The sequence below is a fragment of the Pterocles gutturalis genome, unplaced genomic scaffold, assembly GCF_000699245.1.
Source record: "Pterocles gutturalis isolate BGI_N339 unplaced genomic scaffold, ASM69924v1 scaffold34785, whole genome shotgun sequence".
Classification (NCBI taxonomy): Eukaryota; Metazoa; Chordata; class Aves; order Pterocliformes; family Pteroclidae; genus Pterocles; species Pterocles gutturalis.
In genome coordinates this window covers 1,695-23,773 of record NW_010139534.1, presented here as the reverse complement: position 1 = coordinate 23,773, position 22,079 = coordinate 1,695, and the positions used below count along the sequence as shown (strand labels likewise).

Genomic DNA, 22,079 nt, shown 5'->3' with positions numbered 1-22,079 from the left:
CTAACTGCACTACTTTCAGCAAATCTTCCTTGAAAGAATACTATAACGCACTGAAGTAATCACCTCAGATTTTCCAATACAGTGACTGGGCCATTTTTTCAGAATACTATAGGGTTGCCTTTGTTATTTTTATTAAAAAGTTTTGAAAGTGTGTGTCACATGTATCAACTTCCCCGTTCTTTCATATGGTCTAGTAGTTTTAATGATTACAATAGGTTCAGGTACTTTCCATTCCACAGTTTTATTTTTACTTTAGCATGTACAGAACTGAAAAGGCAATTAACTTTTGGGTTTTTTTGTTTTTTTTTTTTTTTTTTCCCCTGAAACTTTTTCATCCCTGGGTGATTTTCCTAGCACACTTGAAATGCATTTGAAGGAAAAGCAATGCTCTTCTGTGGCTGATAAGGAGTGTCCTCATGGCTGTGATGGAAATGCTGGCAGTGAAAATGACTGGAAGGAGGAATCAGCAGGCCTATGGCAGGATCAATTTATTCAAGTCAATAGTAATTGAGGATTTCAAATTCCATGCATGACAATCTTGGAAAAAAAGCACTAGGAAAGTTCCTGACGATTATTATACACAATTCATTCTCCTGAACTTTTCAACATCTCTATAATATTTTGACCTATACTGCCCCCCAGCTTTCAATTTTAAACTGATGTTGATAATGCTATTATGAAAATGCCTTTGGCAAGCTATTAGGGGAGGCATCCCTCTCAAATGGTACACATACCAGTGTATGCATTGGTAATTACTGGGATTTTCAGTCCTCACTGCTCCGAGCTCCAGGAGTACTTCATCATGACCCATGCAGCCTGGCTCGCTAGCTTTGCTGAGTTAAACGTCCTCTCTATCTTCAAAGATTATGAGCAGACTGATAAATCAAATTAAAAAAAGGGGGGGGAAAAGAGGGGTATTGAAAAGACATTCTGTAGTTCTAGTAACTCAGCCTGGGTTTCTGCCACAGACTTTATCCAGCCATTTTCAAGTCTTCCTTGGCACCCATCCAAACTGAAGCTGACTGATTGTACCTTTCAGATGACAGTGGTCCCCGCATTAGAGCCCACAGCAACTGAGCAGCAGCACACCACCTTCTGCACAAAGAAAAGATCACTCCTCTCAAACGCCAATAGCCGAGGGCTATCACAAGAAGGTGAACTATTTCAGCGATGTATCTTTTCTCTCTTTCCCCATTTTGAATCAATCCAGAGCCTCTGTAATCACAAGGGGACTATGGCTGTGTATTTATGGCACTCAATCCCATGATGACAACCACCCCAAAAACAGATTCAAACCACCAGATTCATTTCACAGCCAGGCAGGGCCAAGAAATGATCACGCACCCCTGGATCCATACCGGTCACGTAACACCCAGGTCTGCCAGACCGCGCGGTCCTTGTGCCAGCAACCACCACAGCTTTGCTCCTCATTGACTTTGGCAGGCAGGGAGGCACGCTGTACAGAAGTGATGAACTCAGCTCTGGTCTCTTCCACAGTGCCTCAGGATACAGAACTTTCTGTATCATGATTTTTAGATTCCCCTTTTGCATCTCAGTTTTGGTCTCGCCTGGGAGCAGAAACAAGAAAGCTTCCCCCAGCAAGATTCCTCATGTGTACGCAGAAACTGGTCTGAGCCTTGCTGCCGCCCAGCTTTTGCCCATCCAAGATGGCGCTCATCTGGGAATATCAGCACCCAGAGAAAATGGGTTGTGGCAGCATTTAAGGAAGAAACCAAAGACTGCAAAACTACTGCTTAACAAGGTTCCATTGAAATTCTGTTAAATTTAAATATCGCATAACCCTTGACAAGATCTTAGCTTTACGGTGAGGTGTTGCGCATCAGGAACCACAGAATAAGGCCAGCACCAGCCAAAGCCTGAGCCAGTTAAACAGCCTTGATCAGACCCATGAGAAACCACTGAAGAGAAGTGACACTGCATCTCAGAGCCCTAACTGGGACATACGGACATCCAGCTCCCAAGAGCTCAGCTTGGTAACCCCAGTGAAGTCGTCAGGGATCGGCACGCCCGCCATCACTACCACAGCCCAAGCTGTGCCAAGCCCTGGCCAACGGCAAGGCAGAGTCATGAAATCCTTTGCAATGACAAGGCTGAGGATAATCATGCTAAGTGACTGAGAGGATCGCTTCTCAAGGGCTTTCAAAAACTAAACCGCAACTCTATTCTCCTTTACAACCAGCAGCAGAAGAGTTACAGTAGGGATGCTGTTATATACAACATATGCATATGAACGATGCAAAATACTTAGCTATAACTCCACCAGACATTTCTTGATGCTTCTGTCATTTCCTGACCAGATTTAAGAGCCTGGATCCAAACCCTGGGTGCTTTGCTGTGTGCTCAAAGTCCCAAAGCTGGGAGTGCTGCAAAAGCCTTCTGGTGCTTTTGTGTTAGAGGGTGGTTGGTCTTCCAAATACACATTAATTACTTCACAAATAACTGTTAACACCCCTGATGATTGCCATAAAAATCTCTTCCTCTTTCTCAAAACTAATTGCAAAAGGAAAACCAGAAAAGGACTTTTTTTGGGTGTGGTATGATAAATGGAAAGGATACTGGAGATGTCTGAAGTGACAATACTGTTCGCTGGTCATGTATGCATTGCTGGGATAATCCAAGAAAGCACCAATCAGACATGACTTAAAGAGCTGGGATTTACATAAATTCCAGTGTGGAACGTGTCATCTGTACTCCTAAATACAAAAGATGGCTGGATTCCTCCGCTGGTTCACATTTAGGCCCCAATTCAAACCTCTTCAAAGCACATGCTTCATTGTTGACATAAACAGGGATTCCTTCCCAAAGCGGGACCTTCGTGTGCCGAGCGCTGGCCTTTAGCTCGCCAACATTCTCCAAAACAAGAGCCTGAAAAGCTGCTGTGGGAATATCATGCCTGTTTACTACACTTACTGTATCTCAGTGATCTCACATCTAATGGATGCAGTTTAAAAACAGAAATATTTTCCCTCCTAAACAGATCTATTTTTGCTACTGTAACAAATAGCATCAATTACAGATAAGTGTCTACGTCTCTATTTTTCCATCTGCAAGTACAGAAAATAGTAATTTGCTGTTCCAAAGGGCTTTTCATGCAGACTAACGAGGACATCTCACTTTAAGAAAAAAAAGAAAAATCACATCTATGCCAGAATTTCTCCACTTACTATTGCTACATTATTGTAATAATGCAATATAGAAGATGACTACCATTAAGCATTTGAAAGATGGCACATTTCTCCCTGTAACTTTTTGGTCTTTTCAGCACTTTCAACAGTGTACTTCCTAGAGTCAGTTCCACTGTTTGCTTCAACAGTCCGTTTGTCGGTTTCCTGTTGCTCGTATGGGTATTTCTCATAGCAAGAGGAGAGAACGATGTTTCCAGAACAGGAAAAAAGTGAGAGTAAAGCCAAAACACTGGCAGGGTGATCCCGGGGCATATGCCATGCTCGAAATTATACTTCTTGCTTTAATGTGACTTGGGATTTAAAGCTGATCATCTCCCTCTAACAAGTATACTTTGTAATTTTGAAAAGCTGTCAATTTACCTTGCTGTAGCAAACGCCACAAGCATTTATTGAAAAAGGGGATTTTAAAAAAGCTGTGACAACCTGCCTGTGCCTTACAAAGCTGTATGAGCTGAGCAAGGATTCCTTGCCGGAGGAGGTTGGGGGCAAGGCCCCGACCAGACTATCTATCATTAGCCCGCGAGCTTCTCGGGCGGCAATGCTTGGGCTGCAGAGCCGGTTCCTCGGGGGGGCTGGCTTCCTCAGCATGCTGGCCGAGGCTGTATTTATGAATGGATCTGACGGAACTCCGCCATGAGCCCACGGTGTAACTGCATCACCCCATTGTTGCTACACACGCAGAGCACTCACTGGGGAACAAAAAGCTGAATGAAGTGGAGCAGCTGCCAACTCAGGCAAAGACAACTTAGGAAACTATCTCATTCTTCCTTTCTTTTGGAGGCTATTTTGTCTGTTGTTTCCTTGCATACAAAATGTGGTCTGCAACAAATAAGGCAGGATAAGATACAGCGAGTCCTGTTACTTGGTTCCAAAACCACAGGCCTTAAACACTACAAAGGAGGGGATAAATGGTATATGTGTGGTAGGGACAATATTCAAATGCTATCCATTCAACACAGATTTCCATGATTTTATACTGTAGCTCAACAGACACTGAATTCTTGAGCATGGTGGTTCTAAACGTCATTTCTGTACAGAAATTTGCAGGGACCGTCAGGAAGGGTCTTTTCAGACCTTGGGGAAAAAAATCACAACACTGACATACGCAGCATATGTAAGTGGAGATATTTTAAATGCCATTTATTATGGATCTACTCTTCAAAAAAGCCTGACTCCACATTTTCAAGGGCTTAGAGACAGCTGTTTCAATAAGACTTTAAGAAAAGCCTGACTCCTTTTTCTCTTTCTACCTCGGGCCCTTAAATGCGCTTTGGATTTTCAAAACCACTCAGCACACACCTGTTCCCACCTGGGAAGAGACTTTTAAAAAGGACTTGTGCCCATGTACAAACCTACATGCTGTCTCTGCCTGAAAACCCTTGCTGCTGATGCTAGGGAAGACCACTCCTTTTGTCATCTGGATGCAACCCTGAGAGCTGGGCTCCAGGAAGATGTTCCTTATATGCACACGTAACTCTCATTATCACACAGCGTGAATGTGGCCAGCCCTTCTGGCGGCTATGGTACTACAGAGTTTATTACACAAACAGCTACCAACCAGCTTAATTTTGCATCTAACTCTGACAGCTTTTGTCAATGATGTGAGCCTGAATGTATTTCTAACACGAGATAATTGTTTCTACGTTTCAGTGCACTCAGCCTCATAGAAAGAGGTTGGAAGGGACCTCTGGAGGTAAATTAATGCAACCTTCTGCTCAAAGTAGTCTTAAAACTTAGTTGTGTGCCTAATTCTCACTGACTTTAGCCTACAAAATTCTGGTCCAAGGTGTTTTGTAACAGGTAAAGACCTCATCTACCTACCTCTGCAGCAGCTTCTCGGAAACGTTCATGTATTTCTCCACCACAAGGAGATCTGGGGCACCAGAAAATGCAAGGGTGCAGGATACGTTCAAGGGAGATGGCAAGCAGTAACCATGCCCTGCACATCATTTAGGAGAACGCTCCCAGGCACGGCCAGAGAGGCAATTTCCAGACACATGGCTAGTGAGCTGATACACTGAACTGACAGCTGCTCTTCCAGGAGGTGAAGAGAGAGATCTGCCCAAGAGGCCTGTGCCAAAACAGAATATTGATTGCAAGGTCTTAAAATGTGCCCTACTCTTTCAGCTATCCTTCCTCATATTCCATAATCGTACACAGTGGGGATGCTCATATCCTCCTCTGAAGCATCTGGCTCCACCTGGGACAGGATACTGTGTGCACTGGAGGGCTGGTCTGGGATGCTATGGAAAGTCCAGGCTTCCTGAGTTGTTTATTTTTCCATTGCAATGACCCACCAAGAGATTCACATGGAGCTTGGCAGCTTCCGGTGAGTAGCTCTGTTAACTCTTTGCCCACTAGCCCCTCCTCTCCTCTTCAAGAAACAGCAAAGGAAACGTTCCCACTCTGGCAGTAAAACAGATCAGAACATGCAATTCCCATTCTGCAGAGCTGTGTGAAGCTGTGTGAGACTAGCTCTTAACGACTCTTTGGAACAATAATGATCATAAAAGGCAATTCAGATATACCATGCAGAGCTACTTTCACTACCCAGTAAGGCTGCCGAGCTTCTCAGCTTCTCCAAGAGTAGCTCCCTGGTGTTTATTTTGGTAGGTGGAAGGAGTAATGAAACTGAGGTTTGCATGGCTTCATTGTCACGGTCTCTTCAGACTGTGATTCACCAAATGGCCCAGGGCAGCTATTTATCACACATAACTGTTACCCCTAGGATGACACTGGCAGGATGCCTTGTACTATCTCATCTAAAGTCTGGAGCACTGCTTTGGATTCACATAAGGACAGCTGACATCAATGTGTTTTTGAAAGAAACACTCATGTCTCGGTTGTTTGCTTACCCAACAGCTGGGTTTTAAATTAAATGCTGTTTATTAATAATATACTTTTGGTCTAATTCTTAATGAAACATCCATTAAAAACATCATAGCACTAAATGCCAAACTCCAGTCTCAGTTACACCAGTGTAAACCTAAAATAACTCCATTGACTTCAGCCTCTTGGTTTATGCTGCTATTTCCTAGCAAACAGATAGCACCCTCAAATTATTATTATAAAACAGTAAAAGTTCAGAAAAGCTCATTGCAGTTAAGTTGCATCAGTATTTCATTACCATTCTCTATTTCCATACGCTTGCAACTTTGAAGCTGAAATTTTTCATGCTTCACCTCAGATGGAGACATTTTTTGTAAAGCCAATGAGAAAATCCCATCATCTGTTTCCATTCTAAGCAATCACATACACCAAAAGAAAAAGATCCAGAAGCCCCGGACACCCTCCAGTCGGGAAGGACTGTCCTCCAGCTCTCTGCCATTTCCTGTGGGCTACCAGAAGGCACAGGGCGGGGCAAGAAGTTTTTTCTCTGCAGGACTGTAATTTCTGTGAGTTCCCTTGCTTTTCCACCACGTGATGCTCCTGAAGCCTAGGAGCTCTCGTTTCTTTCTCCTCCCTAACCTCCCTTTTGAAAACAAAATAATTCACACAGTGACGATGAATTAATTGTGTCGCTGCAGGAAGAGCTCTCAGGCATCAGAAATTAGGAAGTGAGAGAACTGAAGCTGTTCAACTTTCCCAGCGTAAAATGTATCACAATAGTCTTTACCCTTCATTAACACAGCCTTGGGCTAACTCTTACACAATCTAGCCAGTACATTTTTTTCAACAATACATTTTACAGATGAGGCTGGTATTACGACGCAGACTGAGCATGGAAAGAGTCAGCTGGGATCCCGATTCAAGCAGGGCTCCACAGGTGAGGCAGCAAGGCACCCTCCAGCACCCAGAAACACATGGAGAGGGGCAGCAGGAAAACCTGTGGGTGTAATTCCCCTCTGTGAGGAGCAGCTATGCAAGCTAGCAGATGCATCCAGCCTTGTGGAACCTTCTGAACGTGCCCCCCATGCAGCACAACTGCAATAACCTTGCCACAGTAAGCTGTTCCTTACTCACCTACTATTAGGTAAAGATTACTGTGGCAAAGGCTGCATCAGGAAGGGATGTTCAAAATGTCTTTGCTGGCAAAAATGATGGGGGAGGGAGGGAAATGTTCTTTGCTGTGATCAGGTAGTCAAGGTACAGATAAGTATCTTGTAAGGTACCAGTGATGTAGCCCTTGTGGCTCTGGCCCATGTCTGGAGTCTCACCTAAGCTGAGTATCAGCAGCACTATGCAGTCCTGTCCATGCTGAAAAAGAACAAGGAGGGAAAAGATCCTTGTGACTGCATAGGGAAGCCCTTAGAGGAGATGAAGAACTACCCTGAACAACTCCCTAGCATCTCCAGAAAGATGGAACCCGGCTACTCATTGGTCAACCAAAATCCACCAAACACATCAAACACAAATACACCAGCAAGGGCTACATTGGCATCTTCCTTCCAACAAGTGATAAGTTTATCTGGAGCTCACCAATAAGGGCAACCTGGTCTCGTGATGGAAAGACTGCATCATTAATCAGGTGGCAAAGCGATGAGCTCTGCTGAGGGTTATCTGTTGTAGGTCTGGGTTTTGGTGGAGCACCACTTGCTTCTGCCTTCAAAAAGCACTTCCAAAGGACTACTCAGGGATTTCTGCAGGCAGTGATGTGCTCCATTCTGCTACACAGCAGGAGAAGCCGGCACCAACCATGTGAAGACTCCCCCTAAACTTTCCAATTACTCCCTTCTTCGTTACTCTGTATGTCTCCTTGTCCCTCCACTGCCACCGTAAGGGCTATTTGTGTTCCCACTCCTCATCCCACGCTGTCATTCCCTTGCTCTCATCATTATCCTTGTCCTGCTGACTACCAAGTTGGTCTATCAGTCAGGCTGCAACTTCTATAGCTGTAGCACAAGAAGCTCACTGACAATTATGGTTAAAGATATTCCTCTCATCCCCATCTGGCCCTGTGCCACAGTGCTCAGCTCTCTCAGCTGTTTGTGAGGTTGTTCTTAAAAATCTATCAGTGAACTGATCTAGCTTAGAAACCAAGCAAGCCCCCTTCTCCCCACAACTCTGAAACAACAACAAGTGGTCCTTCCCCCCTTCTTTAAGCTCCACCAGTTCCAGGATGGGGCTTGAACCACAAGGGCACGATCAGTTCTGTGGGCACACATCAGCAAAAACAAGCATGAAAATAAGCAGCAGCCAAGTAGAAAAAACTTTCTCTGGCATCATCATATAACAAGGAAAATCATAGCAGCGGGGCACCAACCTGTCAGACACTCCATGGAGTTCAGACGTGGGGCTATACAAGAAGCTTGTACTGGCTAGCACCAACCACTTTCCTCATTCTGTGGATATTCACAATCTTGGCTAAAGACAGGACCTTTGCTCTCCCTAAATCCTCGTCTTTCTCTGCCCTGTTCTCTCATGTCCCTCTCACATCTGCCCACTTGTCTTAAGAGTCCTCCTGGACATTTGCTGGATGCAGTATCCAAAACACATCATGTTACATCCAGTCAGACAAACATCCACTGAGAAAACTTCATTCAGCCAATAACTGCCAATATCAGTACCAATAACAGATAATTCTTGTTATCCACATAAATGAAGTAAATCTAATGGATTTACCCAGTCTAAATGTACCAACTGTACAAATGAGCTTTGTACAATACTTGCACCAGGCCATGCAGTCTGAATTGTTATATAGGATTATTCTTCTTGCACGCTCCTGCTGCTTACTGTAATGTATCACCACTCTGTTTCTCTACACTTATAAAGCAGACACCAAAGAGCAATTACGTGTGTAAAATTTTCATTTACACTGAAATAAATCTATGTTAAACTCCTGCAGCTACTGGATTTACATTATAAGCCGTCAGAATTGGAAATGTTCCTCCTTCTGAGCAAAACCCAGTTCCAATAAAAAGAAATGGGAAGCCCCAGAACTGCATTTGAAAATTAGGATCAACCTGATTCTAAGAAAAAAATAAATAGCAGAATTCTTCCCTTTTTGTTAAACTGGACTATTCCTTTTTAACCAAAATGCAGAATATTTTTGGAAAAAAACAAACCTTCTCTTTACAATGTTATTACAGATCTAATAATTGCACAGAGTACTTACTCTGTGAAGTAAAAGCAATAAGAAGTTATATAGTTAGCACATGTTAAGTATGATGCATTGGAAACTGATACTTCTATGGTAAAAAAAGCATTATCTTATTAGTGACTTGCGTCTCAGAAGGTCTCACTAACTTTCTTTCCATTTGAGTGAATTTCATCATGGCAAAAAACATCAACTTTGCAAGAGGTGAAACTCCTGCTCATCCACAGACCAAGTGGTTTGGATTTGCAGGACCAGAAGCTCTCCCCACAGTGTCTTGACATTGGGGTGCAGCAGGAGAGGTACCAGCCCTCAGGGAAGGCACCCTGAGTGCTCCTTTCAGTCCTCCTAGCTTTCTGCTGAACACTGCCATGCAGAGATGTCATGTTTTCATCTTCTAATGCCCCCACTAGATTCTGATGCCAGAACAGAAAATTCACTTTTGAGTGAGTTTGAGCACCACTGAACTGCCATCAGATTCACCTCTCCTATTGACAATGGGACCTTCTGACAATCCACGACATGCCCTTCATGGGGCAAGCTTAGTGAAGTTATAGACAAAACCCCAGTCAGCCTGGGTTGCACCTGTCTCACACTGTGACAGTGATAGAGAATTAGCTCATTATTCACTTCCTTTAAGTCACGGATTTTTAGACGATACCTCACTGAGGCCCAGAAGAGCAGTTTCAAGGTTGTGAACACAGGACTGACACACATACTGGTTTACCTTATGCCCCAGGGGATGCTGTCTGCCTGCTTGCACCATCACCCAAGGCAGTACCCAAGGCAGCTTTCCCCTACAGCACGCCTGACAACCAGCCAGGGTGGGCAAAGCAGGCTCTCCCCACCAAGCTGCTGAACAAAGCACGAACAAAAACTCTGGACATCCAAAGCACTGCAACTAAGGTGCTGGCTCCACACTTGCAACCCGCTAACTCCATGAGCTCCCCTCTCCTTTGCTCCAGAGGGCTTCTGGGACCAGGCTGGGCTTGATGGTCCAGTTCTTCACTGCTTCATCAGAAGTGAAAGGAGAAGAGGAATGCAGGACACTCACCACATCTGTGTTTGTGATCTTGGCCAGGAGGTCCGTGAGTCTGTCCCCGTCATCGAGCTGAAGGCCACAGATGGCTGCTCCCACACTTCCAGTTGCTATCATTGATGGTGGGTACATGGCAAAGTTAAAATCTGCAAGAACAGATCTGGGAATTAGTCCAAGCCCAGATCAGAAAAGCTGCAAAACATCAGAGGCAAGCAACATAAAAAAAAACCACACCCAAGAATAAAGAACAGGGAAGTAGAAGAAAGGGAAAAGTGCCGCTCTTTTTGGTCTGGTGGAGCTCATTAGTCACACAGCTCATCACAAGCAGTCAAAGGAGGGGTAACAGATCTGCAAATTAAAATGGAAATGCAGTTTGGTCTTTTATTCTCACTGATGCATAAAGTAAACTTGGACAATTTTTAATAGACTTTCCTTAGTTTTAAAGAAAATGAAAGAGAAGAAGGAGGCTTTATGTAATTTATGTCAGAAATTTGGGTCTCAGTCACATTAGAGCTCTCTGTATAACCGGAAAACTAACTGGAATACGGTATCACAAAGGACCAAACTGAGATTTTTAGTCACGTCAATTTTTAAAGGCTTAATTAGCTTGAGCATTTGAAGACCTGTCCAGGAAAGAGATTTTAATTAACAATTCATCTTTACTACCTTTGCAATTAGGAAGCAAGAACACTTGTAGCTCATAGCTACATAATCAAAGAAAAAACAAAGATTGCATTTTTCATTACTACTATTTCTTAAAAAACAAGTACATTTCAAAACTTCCTCTCACACATCTGCAGAGATCAGGAGAGAAATGAAAACAAAACTAAATGTTCTTGTGACCTTTATAAGGCGACTTTATGGTTTATGATACTGCCATTGCCACTGGCTTATTGGCATGTCTTTTTAAATACCATTTCCAGTAGATTTTCTTGGTTACTGATATCTTCTTAAAATTAAACTTGGTTTGCAAGTTGTTTAGTTCAACAGTAACTCATTAACAAACCCTTCTCTACCAGTTTTCAGCTGGGGAGACTGGAGGAACAGGAAGAAGCAACCCAAGTAGTATGTAATATGAAATAAACCACTATCAACATAGTCATTCAATTTACAGAAACTGATTGTTACAGAAAACTGCCCTTCTTTTAAGTGCAGATCCCAAGCCTTCTCTCTCCAGCTAGTACAAATTCTACAACCCTCTTGATGCCTGCCTTACCACCCAAGTCTTAGACACATGGAAAGTTGTTTTCAGCCTCCCAGACTCTGAGCTGGCAGATACTGCAATAGCTGTGGAGATGGCATGTTCTTCTCTAGGCTGGAATATGTCCCTGGGACACACAAAGAATGAAGCAGTTGGGTGAGAATGGGACTTGGGTCATAACATTCATTGAGGTGGACTGGACAGGGGATGTTAAAAGCAGGGAGAGAAAAGGAGGAGATGAAACCCTGACATGGATTCATCTGTCTCACAAAGCCACCAGGAGATGACCACTTGCAAGCCCCGCCATTGCACACTGCTGAAACCCACTGTCCTTCCTAGCAGGGACGCTCAGCAAACATCACACTCTGACAACCACTTCTGAAGGAGCAAATTCCCACTGACTGAAGCAATGAACACAGACTGTCATTATTATAAAAATAATAATGATGCACTACTGTAATAGTAAGAACCTATTGTACATAGGAAAGCTGATGATGTTGGAAATTAATATATATTGTCCCCGCTAACGAGTGACTCAACAGGAGAGCCTTGACACCTACTTACCAGTGCAGGACGCAGCCCTGAGGATGTTGATCTCAGCATGTGTCAAGGTAACAGGAATTGCACTTCCATGATCAAAATCACTTTCACGTTTACCTCATACGGATTTATACACACACATGCAAGGGCTAGCCCCATCCAGCCTGTAAATGCATGTCCAGGAAAAACAGATAAGGCTACCTGACACATGCCACATGTACTCCCCACAGAACCTGCCCTATCCCCAGTGCCTCAGTCTGCGGTTGCACTTATCATTGCACCAGACCTCGAGACCAGGCCATAAATACAGTGTGATTTTAAGTCCTTGAAATGGCTCTCTTTTTATGCCGTTTTGCCTCTCTTCTTAATTCCTACTGACGGGGGCCCTAGCACTTGACTCTGGGTGACTCTTGCAGTAGCTCATTCCTGTGGGTTGATCGGGTAGCTAGTGGATCCACGGAAGACATGTGACAGCTGGGCTACCAGTTTACAATGTCCATTTGGCAATCGGTTTACAAAGTCCAATATGGAAACCAGGAATGCTTAAAGGATTCCAATAGCAAGACATTTTTGTAAAGGTCTTAAATGTTTATGTGTTTGTGTGACTGTCTAGAGTGTCCTCCTGGTCCATGGAGCAAATCACAGAATCATAGAATCATAGAATGGTTTGGGTTGGAAAGGACCTTAAGGATCATCGAGCTCCAACCCCCTGCCATGGGCAGGGACACCTCCCACTAGCCCAGGTTGCTCAAAGCCTCATCCAGCCTGGCCTTGAACACCTCCAGGGATGGGGCATCCACAACTTCTACCAACCTGTTCCACTGCCTCACCACCCTCACAGTGAAAAATTTCTTTCTCATATCTAATCTAAGTCTGCCTTCTTTCAGCTTATAACCGTTGCCCCTTGTCCTCTCACTACACTCCCTGATAAAGAGTGTTTCCCCATCTCTCCTGCAGGCCCCCTTTAGGTACTGGTAAATAACAAACGTCTATAAAATACAAGAATGTTCAAACATTTATGGAAGAGACTAGTGTCCCCAAAATCTACTGTCATCTACATAGAGTGATTCATCAGCAATTCCACTAACTTCTTTTAAAAAGGAATAAATTAAAGAAGACTACATCTCCATGGATCAGTTCCTCTTCTCGTACGCACTGCATATGCTTGGGTTTGCGAATCCCATGTGCTTGCCATGGCATGAATGAGGCTGCACTTGGCCAAGGTGGACCTAAGCTGGGATGCAACTTCTGCACTTAAATCTTTGGAGTTAACAAACCATCTCCGACTTACGCACTGGAACTATGGGCGGCAATGGATTTTCCACGATTTAACCTTCCTTGTCTCAAGTTTTGGGGAAGATGTAACACGAAGATGATGAGAAACCTCTCAAACTCTGTTGGCATTTGGATACTCCCTATGGAAGCTATGACGCAGTGGGTGAGAACGAAAACCCACCCCCTCCCATCCATCGTTTGAGCTGGCAGCAGGGCAAAACAGATCTACTCGGAGGCTTGGATGGACCCACACACAGAGCAGCTTCAGCCAGCCCCAAGCTGCTGGCAGGGAGACCCAAGCAAGAGGGAGCTCCTGGATCCTGCACCCAACACTCAGCATTGCCCAGGCACGATGGGCTGAGTGAAGGACACAGATCCAGCCTGCCCTCTGAACTTGCACCCTAGGGGCTTGCATCCTAGGGGCTTGCATCAGGACCCTCACATTATCCGAACACTGTTTTTTTCCTGGTTGAATTTGTATCTACTCCCAGAAACCGTCTTCCTAGGAAGCTGAATAGAGCCACAGTGCCCCTGCCAACTAGCACTGCTGTAGGTCTGCTTCCACGTGGGGTCACATGAGAACATTTCTATGCCCAATAACCTTGTTAGTTCCCTTAATATCATTCATAATGTAAATGAGACAGCAAGCGAATGGCCAGAGGCCCAGACTAAAGCTCAGCATCCAGAAAGTCTTACATTGCCTCTAGCTCTAAACTAACTTCCCTCCATAACAAGCACCATAAACTTGGCTATCAAAGCTACACATGCCCAGTCTTTGTTGTACAACAGGCAGCGATTTGTATCACTGGCTTCTATTTTTAGCATATTAATTAACTACTGCAACTGGTGAGGCAAGTGTCTCCAACTGGAGAGTGTGGCGCCATTGTCTGAAGTCATCACCTCATCTCGTGCTATTGAAAATCATGGCAGTGACCCTCCTGCTGATATGAATTTAACCTGACATGCCCACAAAGGGATGGGGGGTGGTGCACCAGTTTTGTGCACATGGCTCTCCATATCACCCTGGACCCTATTAGTGTGGAAAGAGCTCATTGAAAGAAAAGAAGCCACATTGTGCTGGGCCACCTAGAGGGTTGAATAGAAAAGGCTGAGGAAAAGAGCAGGCAGCGGAATAAAGGCTGTAATTAACATATTTCCATATTCAAGCAAAGCAATAACTACGTGAAATGTTTGTCAAGGTGCAATGAAAGCATAAATATTAAGCACCGTATCTGAGGGGATGCAGAACCTCCCTCCAGGTCCCTTACATTCCATTGAGAAATTCAAAACAAGCTTTTTATGTGTTATTTTCAATTATAAACCTCTATCCCCGCGTCCCCCATGACAACAAGCCAATTCCTGCCATCCTCGCTCAGTTTTCACCCAGGTAAAACTGTCCCCAGAATTAAGTCAAAAGCTTGCCCTGAGATTAAAAAAAAATTAAAAAATAAAAGGGAGAGAGAAAAGACCTAAACATACGAAGCTGAAACATATGCTTTTACTTTAAATTCTTGTTGGAGATTATAAACCCTGAATTACAGAGGAAGTCTGACAAAAAGCACTTCTTACTGGACACCTGAAGCAAGGCTATGGGTCAAATCCTTCTTTCAGACCTATGTGCAACCCTAGTTAACAGGCACCCAGAGCCTGCACCAAAGGCATGGCTCTGACTCTAACTCTGCTGTGACTTATGCAATTCCACAGTAAAGTACAGAAGTCTTGTTAAAAGTAGAGGAGTGCAACAACGTGTAGTCTACAAGGATGTGAACATAAGAACACTTCAAGGAAGAAATGGGAGGAAAGCAGGAGTTGTTTTACCTTCTATTGCCAGGCAATAAACACCAGAAACCATCCCATCCCCATTTCGCTATTTTTTCCTAAAGGACCTTAAAAACAAGGGACTGACCTTGCACAATGCCACTGACTTGACTGTTGGAAATAAAAAAAGCCAATATAAGAAACAGTGCCCTTTAAAACACAGCCATCTCTGGACCAGGCAGACAGAGTTATCAAGCAAATTCAGGGTACCCTGAATCCATGCCCTGATTGCAGACTGGAGCTAACACAGCCAGGGCGGGAACGTATGCACACACCAAGGACGTTTTTCTGCTGGCGCAGCACACAAAACCCATAACTCAGGTTCTAGGACCCTGTGCACCGTGGCCAAGCTGTTTTGTTGGCTCTCTTCTGATCCAGTGGACTTACCACCTCTGAGCCAGGAAAATGCAAGGTTGACCGTCAGTCTAAAGCAGGAGGGAACTCGAGGCAGGAACCCAGAGAGGTCCAGCCAGGGGAAGTCCTTACTCACAGCCAATAAATGAAAACTGCCAGAAGGAAAAGAGCACTCACAAATATCCAGGCTGAAAGTGCCCCATGTGCCAAAGACAGGTGGCAACTCTACCTTCTTACAATGGTCCTTGTTAATCCTCTGGCTGCAGGTTGTTTCTTTTAACAGCCAGTTTTCATCTCTGTGATTTGATAGGGGTTTATATTCAGAATTGCAAACAGAGAACTGGAAACCTGTCACGAACAAGACAATGCTCCCACAGGGAGGGGGTGGGGGGGAAGGAATGTTACCTCCATCAGAATAGAATCATGATAATCATCAATATCAGTTTATAAAATGATATAGGTAACAGTCAAATTTCACCCAGCCTCAAACTTCACTCAGCCTATGACTTCACTATGAGGACAAGCATAGATCTATATTTTACCAGGTAAGTTTAAAAGAAAGGTCTAAGGGAAACAATATAAGTAGTTAATTTAATTCTTGCCTGTTTTGATCCAAATGTAGTTCCAGCATCAGTGTGCTACTTTTTTTTTCAAATGCAGTTGGGTTTAACTCCACTGGCCATTTTTTTTCTCTTGCTCTCGTCTTTCTACAAGATACAGCAAAATTTTCCCCATGTTAACTATCTCTGCTTTTAAAGGCAAAACCAGATGACTCTTCAGCCCTTCAAAACAGGGCATGGTGATGCCAAGAACGATCAAACAAAAAACTGTTAAGTAAAGTAGGATGCAGACCTTCTTCTATTCCTTACGTGGCAGGAGGGCAGACACCTAATTCTGTTCCTGGGCTACAGTAAGGGAAAAAGTATTTGGCCTTTATAGAAAGAGGTCTAAAGTATCCAAAAAAAAAAAGTTAATGATACATCACAACCATCCAATTGAGGTAGAAACACGGAAACATGGTTAACAGCCTATGTAAAGTATATGAGCACCCAGTACAACCCACTTATTAGCTGATCATAAACTCTATTTCTGAACATCTGTCTGCACTGATTTTTAATTTCATTTGTTCTACACCTTCAGTAAGGAAGCTGAACCAAGGATGAGGATTATGTTTGTGCTTGAACCATCAAAAGGTCAGATCTGCAGCTGGTAGGAAGAAGGGCAACATATCTGGCAGCACAGGAATTATGCCAGCTTGTACCAGCAAAGTCGATCTTCCTCCTTTTCCTTCCACCTCATCTTCCCAGATTTGATAGGTCCTACAACATAAGGAGTGAGTCTGTTCATATGAAACACTCCCCAGGCCCTGCTTACTGGTTGACGGAGTTTCCATGGTTCTTGTGGCTTCACTTTGCTGGAAAGCTCAATATACTGATACGAGCTGCTTCTCCCAGGAACAAGCAAGAACCGTCTTTTGTATGGCAATAAATTAATGTGGCTTATTCTTTCTTCTGTCATGCAAGAAGTATTCGTGCAACCACTGCCACTTTGCAACATGCTTTATTTCTACGAGATTAATCCACACAACGAAGCCTCTGTGGACTTCCTTCCGTCCCTCTGCAAAGAACATGTCCTGAATAAAACTCGTATCACACTTTTATGCTCTGCAGGGACAGAGCCCAATAACTCTTACATTGGCTGAGAGGAGAAGGATGCATAGTAGACTTGCCCAGCAGGAGTCCTGAGGACCAAACATGCCTCTTGGTGTTACAAAGCATTCTGTGTGGTTACCCTCCAGATCACTAGTAGGGTTGTGGGCCTCATCTTGCAGTCTTTGCTCAGACAACACTCCCATTGACTTCCACAGAACTTCTGTCTGAGTAAGGACCCAAGACTTGGCCCAGAAGCTAAAGAAAAAGTCTTCTCAGCTTTCAACTGCGATGATTAATGTCCCAGAGACAGTGGGCAGAGGTTTGGCACACAGTACCAAACTGACTTAAAGCCGAAATTTTCCTCCTCTTTCTTAGCCTCTTTGCAGACACAGGCTTTGAAAGCCACCAGTCTATGAGATGCTGCATTGTACCCATCACGGGAATATCTCACCTGCCATAGGACTCTGCTAAAGCACAGAAGAGACCATGCAAAGGGCTGAGTCTTGGGATCTACACAAGTTGCCTCCTGTCTCTGCAAGTCTGAAAAGCTTTTTTGCTTCCAAGTTTTACATGTGACTTAAATCACACACTGAAAACCTCCTCACTGAGGTTAGTCTCTCCATTACAGCTTGTGTTCGGAGATATACAGCTCCTCTTTCTGAAAGCCTGACTTGCACAGCCTTGTCCTCCCCCAAAACCCATTCCCTTGTAGGCTCTGACACAATAAGGGACAGCCTGCACCAAAACAGTGGCACGTACAGCCTTCAACAAGAGAGTGTGACTCAAGGAAGCAGCTGGGCATCTGTGACTCTCAACAGTCTGGAAGAAGAAATGAAGGACACGCTGAGGTCAAGGAAATAACGGATGGTCCTCTTCTGCTCTGCACGCAGCTCTGTAGTTGGTGCCCCTTCCCGCTCCTCCAGGAGTGATTCCCTGGGTTGGAGCGTGGCATGTACAACTAAATGGACAACCCCAGAGAAAACACTCCTGAACTGTGGACCACTGTGCGAAAAGACAGAGAAGGAACAAAGGCTGCAAAGCAATGAACAGATGGAGGTGTGGTCAGAGTGGCAAAGTGACATGATCCCAGAGACCAGAAGGGCAACCTCCATTGGGCTTACAGATAAACAGGATCCTCTGACGCTGAAGAAGCAGTAAGCATCAATTTTGCCAAGCTACACTGGAAGGACAAGGGCTACACATGCACCCTCTTAGTGCCTTTAAAATTCAGAAGACTCCTGAAGGAGATTTTAGCTTGCATGGGGAGCCAGCAGCAGGATGAGAAAACAAATGACATCATGACAGACTAGGCTATGACAGTGCATGTCAACCTATACGCTCTTAGTGTGCAGTGAGCGAGGCAGCTTGAAGAAAGCTGGCCTACACATGGGCAATTCCCAGCCAACAGATCAAGCTCTCGCTTAATGACAATACCCTGTTTGCATGGCCATGGTGCTGGCAGCACAGCCAGGGATGGGCTGCAGGCAGACACCGCTTTCGGCCCATTCCAGTGCAGAAGGAGGTTCCTGAAAGCCTTGTGAGTGCAGGCAAAGGAAAGACAAAACTTTTTATTCAGGGAATAAGGTTCTGTCTTGCTCAGCAGCCATATGTTCAGATGGGACCAAGGGCAAAGAGGGATACATTCCAGTTTCAGTCATGCTCATGTGAATCATTAATCACTGCAAGGACTGGGGAGAGGCTGTGGATTTATATACATGCAGCTTTTTTTCAGAAACTGGGCTCAAAATAACAAACAGAGAGTGCCAAAATGATACCATGACTGAGAGGACTATACAAAAGAACTGAGTACCATCTCTTTTTGCATAACATTCAAAGGGAAAGGAGAACAGATGAATATTAAAGTGATCTGATGCATCCAGCACAACATCCGTAACTGTTAATGGTTGCTTCCCTCTCTGTTTGCTGACACAGAGCATTACAGGACTGAGATCACAGCCGGCTCTGTAAAGGCAGGGAACACTTGGGAATTTCTCGTATAATGCTTTTGCGAGGAAATTAAAGTGGAGCAGCTGGTGAAGAAAAATTGAGGATAGAGGAAAAAAGTCCAAAATATGCCAGATTTTGCACGATACACTAAGAAGAAAAAGTACGTGAGAGCAGAGAAAGCTGCACTGAGATGGAAATAAAAAGAGATTCACTGCTGTGCTCCAGACCAGAGCCATTACCCAGTCAGCAAGGTCAGGTGTGGTAACAGTAAAGAGTCAAAAATGAGATAAAAATACACATGGAGGGAGCAAGAGAATCGGCAGCCACATGCCAAAGGAGGTCATCTCATTGAAAGAAGGCTACTGGGGAAATGAAACACCAGGCTTAACCCAAGCTGGCAAAGAGCAGAAGCTTTGAGGGAGAAAGGGAAAGAAGAAACACAGCGTCCGATGAGAGCTCTGAAACAAACAGGACAAGAAAAGGAAATGACAACTGGATGTGGAAGGAAGTCTGATGAGAATGGGCTTTTCTTCACCAAGGAGTGTAAGAACAACTCCAAAAACAGTGGCAGTGAAAGGGAAATACAGCAGTAATAACATGACATTTCTATAATGCAAATGAGGGTAGCAGCTAGCTAGTAAACTGGGAATGAGGTAGAAAACTGGGAATGAGGGCTTGGGTACGATCTCTGCTTTCGAAACTGGAAGGGGTTGTGAGTGCTCCTCAAAACTAAATGCCAACACAGTTGTTTATAGAAAACGCGATAAGAGGGAAAGAAAATCTACAGCCAGCACCATAGTGCCCTGTCGTTCGGTAAGCTCTGTAGGCAGTCAGTTTTGTCTTTTCACATCTATCCACACGGCTATATGGAAAACTGCAAGGGTAGATGATTACAGACCAGAATTTGAAAAGTTAGATCATAGTTAAATCTATGTCACTCAAGAAAATGTCCTCTTGGATAAAACCAAACAAACCAAAACACTGTTGTAGGAGGTGAAAGCAACAAAAGAGAGGGAATTTTGGTCTGATTTGGAAGACAACACGCAGGTATGTTGGAGGTTGACGGCTGATAGTGTTGTGAGGATCCAGAGAAATGTCCATGAGAAAAGACCACCTTTCTCACAAGAAAAGGGTAGTGTGAACAAATCCTGGGTAAGGGTAGAAGGCAAAGAAAGAAGGCAAAACTGATGTAACAGATTAATCCTGAACTAAAAAGCTAATTAGTCCAGAAATGGATTACCAACAGTGATCCTGCAGACTTTGAAAAACATTTCTATTAACTCCTGTTTTGTCTGAAAACGATTGTGCAGCAGTGGGAAAAGAAAGGAAAGCTTGAGCATCTTGGTAAACAAAAAACCAACTACCCCAACACAGCCCATACAAGATTCTCTAAAACAGATTGACTGAGGCAGCAAAAACTAGCCTACATTGTAAAAGCAGTCACTACATCTCAAGTATCAAGAAGGAGGCATCACGGTAGACATCCATACACAAAAGCTGCACCCCGTCCTCTTTTCCCCTCTGCAAACATCCAGGCAGAACAGTTCCTATCACGAAGAACTAGGTATGTCAAACTGTAGTGAATTCAAACATCAAGCCATATACTACTTATACTACATATACTACTAATACCCTAGAAAACACTGCATGCTGTTTATCTGTTCCAGCTCTAGCTTCTATTAAGTGCTCTAACTGTTAATCCTTTGGCTGAAAATTAGAGTACGCTTATTTTCTAAAAGTCACTGGGGGGGGAAAAAAAAAACAAAACAAAAAAAAAAACAAGCAAAACCCAGTGTTTTACAGACAGGTATAAATTAAAACCCCCTCTTCCACAGAAGCAATTATTCTCATCTAAATCTTCAGATACTGTAGTCAGCCAAGCCTACAACAAAAGGGGAGCGTAATGGTTCCCTACGAAACAGTCTAGTTTCAGTGCTTTCTTGGAGTAAAGTTAGAGAAATCATTCAAATGTTTTTTTAAAAAAATATTTACTTTTAAAATTGTCATTCGCTATGCTTCAGTAATGTGGTAGCATCACATACATGTTAAAATACAATTTTTTACCTTTTATCTGGACAGCATCCAGTTAATGAAAAATTTACAAACACATTAAGTTAATGCATTAGCCCAATGCATTTTGGTCTAATGTGCCATAACAGCTTCTAGTATTTTGGCTGTCCCATATCTGTCCTTACAAATGATCTGTGGCCCTTTAAAAAAACTAGTAACTGGGCAAAGTAGAAAATCGTATGGTCTAATCCAGTCTTACTGACTTCACTGAAAAAGCACGACACGCGTTAGTAAATGTAGGACTGCAACTGCACTACTCCTCCCAACTGCAAGAATTCTGTTTATATGCCGTTTCAGGGCCTGATTCACGATGCCCTTTGCAAACAGTCGTACTAGCTTGAGCCATTCTTCCCGCACCACATAACAACAGAGGGGATAAAAACGCCTTTATACCACCAGTTAATCATCTGCCCTTTCAACCACAGGGCAAGTGGCAGACACATGCGGAGCACCTTGGCCTACCTGTGGCACAAAGGGCAATGAACGTTTGTGCATGCTTCCGGATCAAAAGCAACTTGTCTTTAGGTAGAGGCAGCTTCCTTAGGATGTGTTCAATGAAATCATGTGGGGTGACGGCTGCGAGGTTCCACTTCAACTTCCCCAGCACCACCAGCTCCCATTCCTGCAGGGGGAGACGAGGAAGGGAGAAGAAAGGCCATAAGCAAGCCTGAAAAAAAAAACCTGCTTCACGTATTTCTCTAATTCTATCATTGCTAAATTGGTTTTGCTCCATCGTTTTTTCTGTATGCCCCAACCCCTTTGAAGTTGTCGGCTTTATTCTTTTTTTAAATTTTTTTTTAAACACTGGAAATGTCAAGCTCTACTGAAAATAATGAGACCTGGCAGCTCCTGCCAAGATTTTACTTTTTTTTGTATCCAGTGCCGAATGCCCACCCAGAAAGTTTAGCCTGCAGTTAGATATTGCCAAGGTCACTGTGGTCCT

At 43.9% G+C, this 22,079-nt stretch overlaps 1 protein-coding gene across 1 annotated transcript in view; it reads right to left on the bottom strand.

Moving 5' to 3' along the window:
- LOC104469033 (G1/S-specific cyclin-D2) overlaps positions 1 to 21,758 on the bottom strand; it is a gene marked incomplete at its 5' end in the record, with an annotated part of 28,018 nt that extends 6,260 nt beyond the window's left edge. Inside the window, 2 exons of the mRNA XM_010083365.1 lie at positions 10,295 to 10,425; positions 21,599 to 21,758. Coding sequence (XP_010081667.1) covers positions 10,295 to 10,425; positions 21,599 to 21,758 — 291 coding nt within the window. The remainder of the gene's footprint in view (positions 1 to 10,294; positions 10,426 to 21,598) is intronic.
- Positions 21,759 to 22,079: the final 321 nt, after the last annotated feature.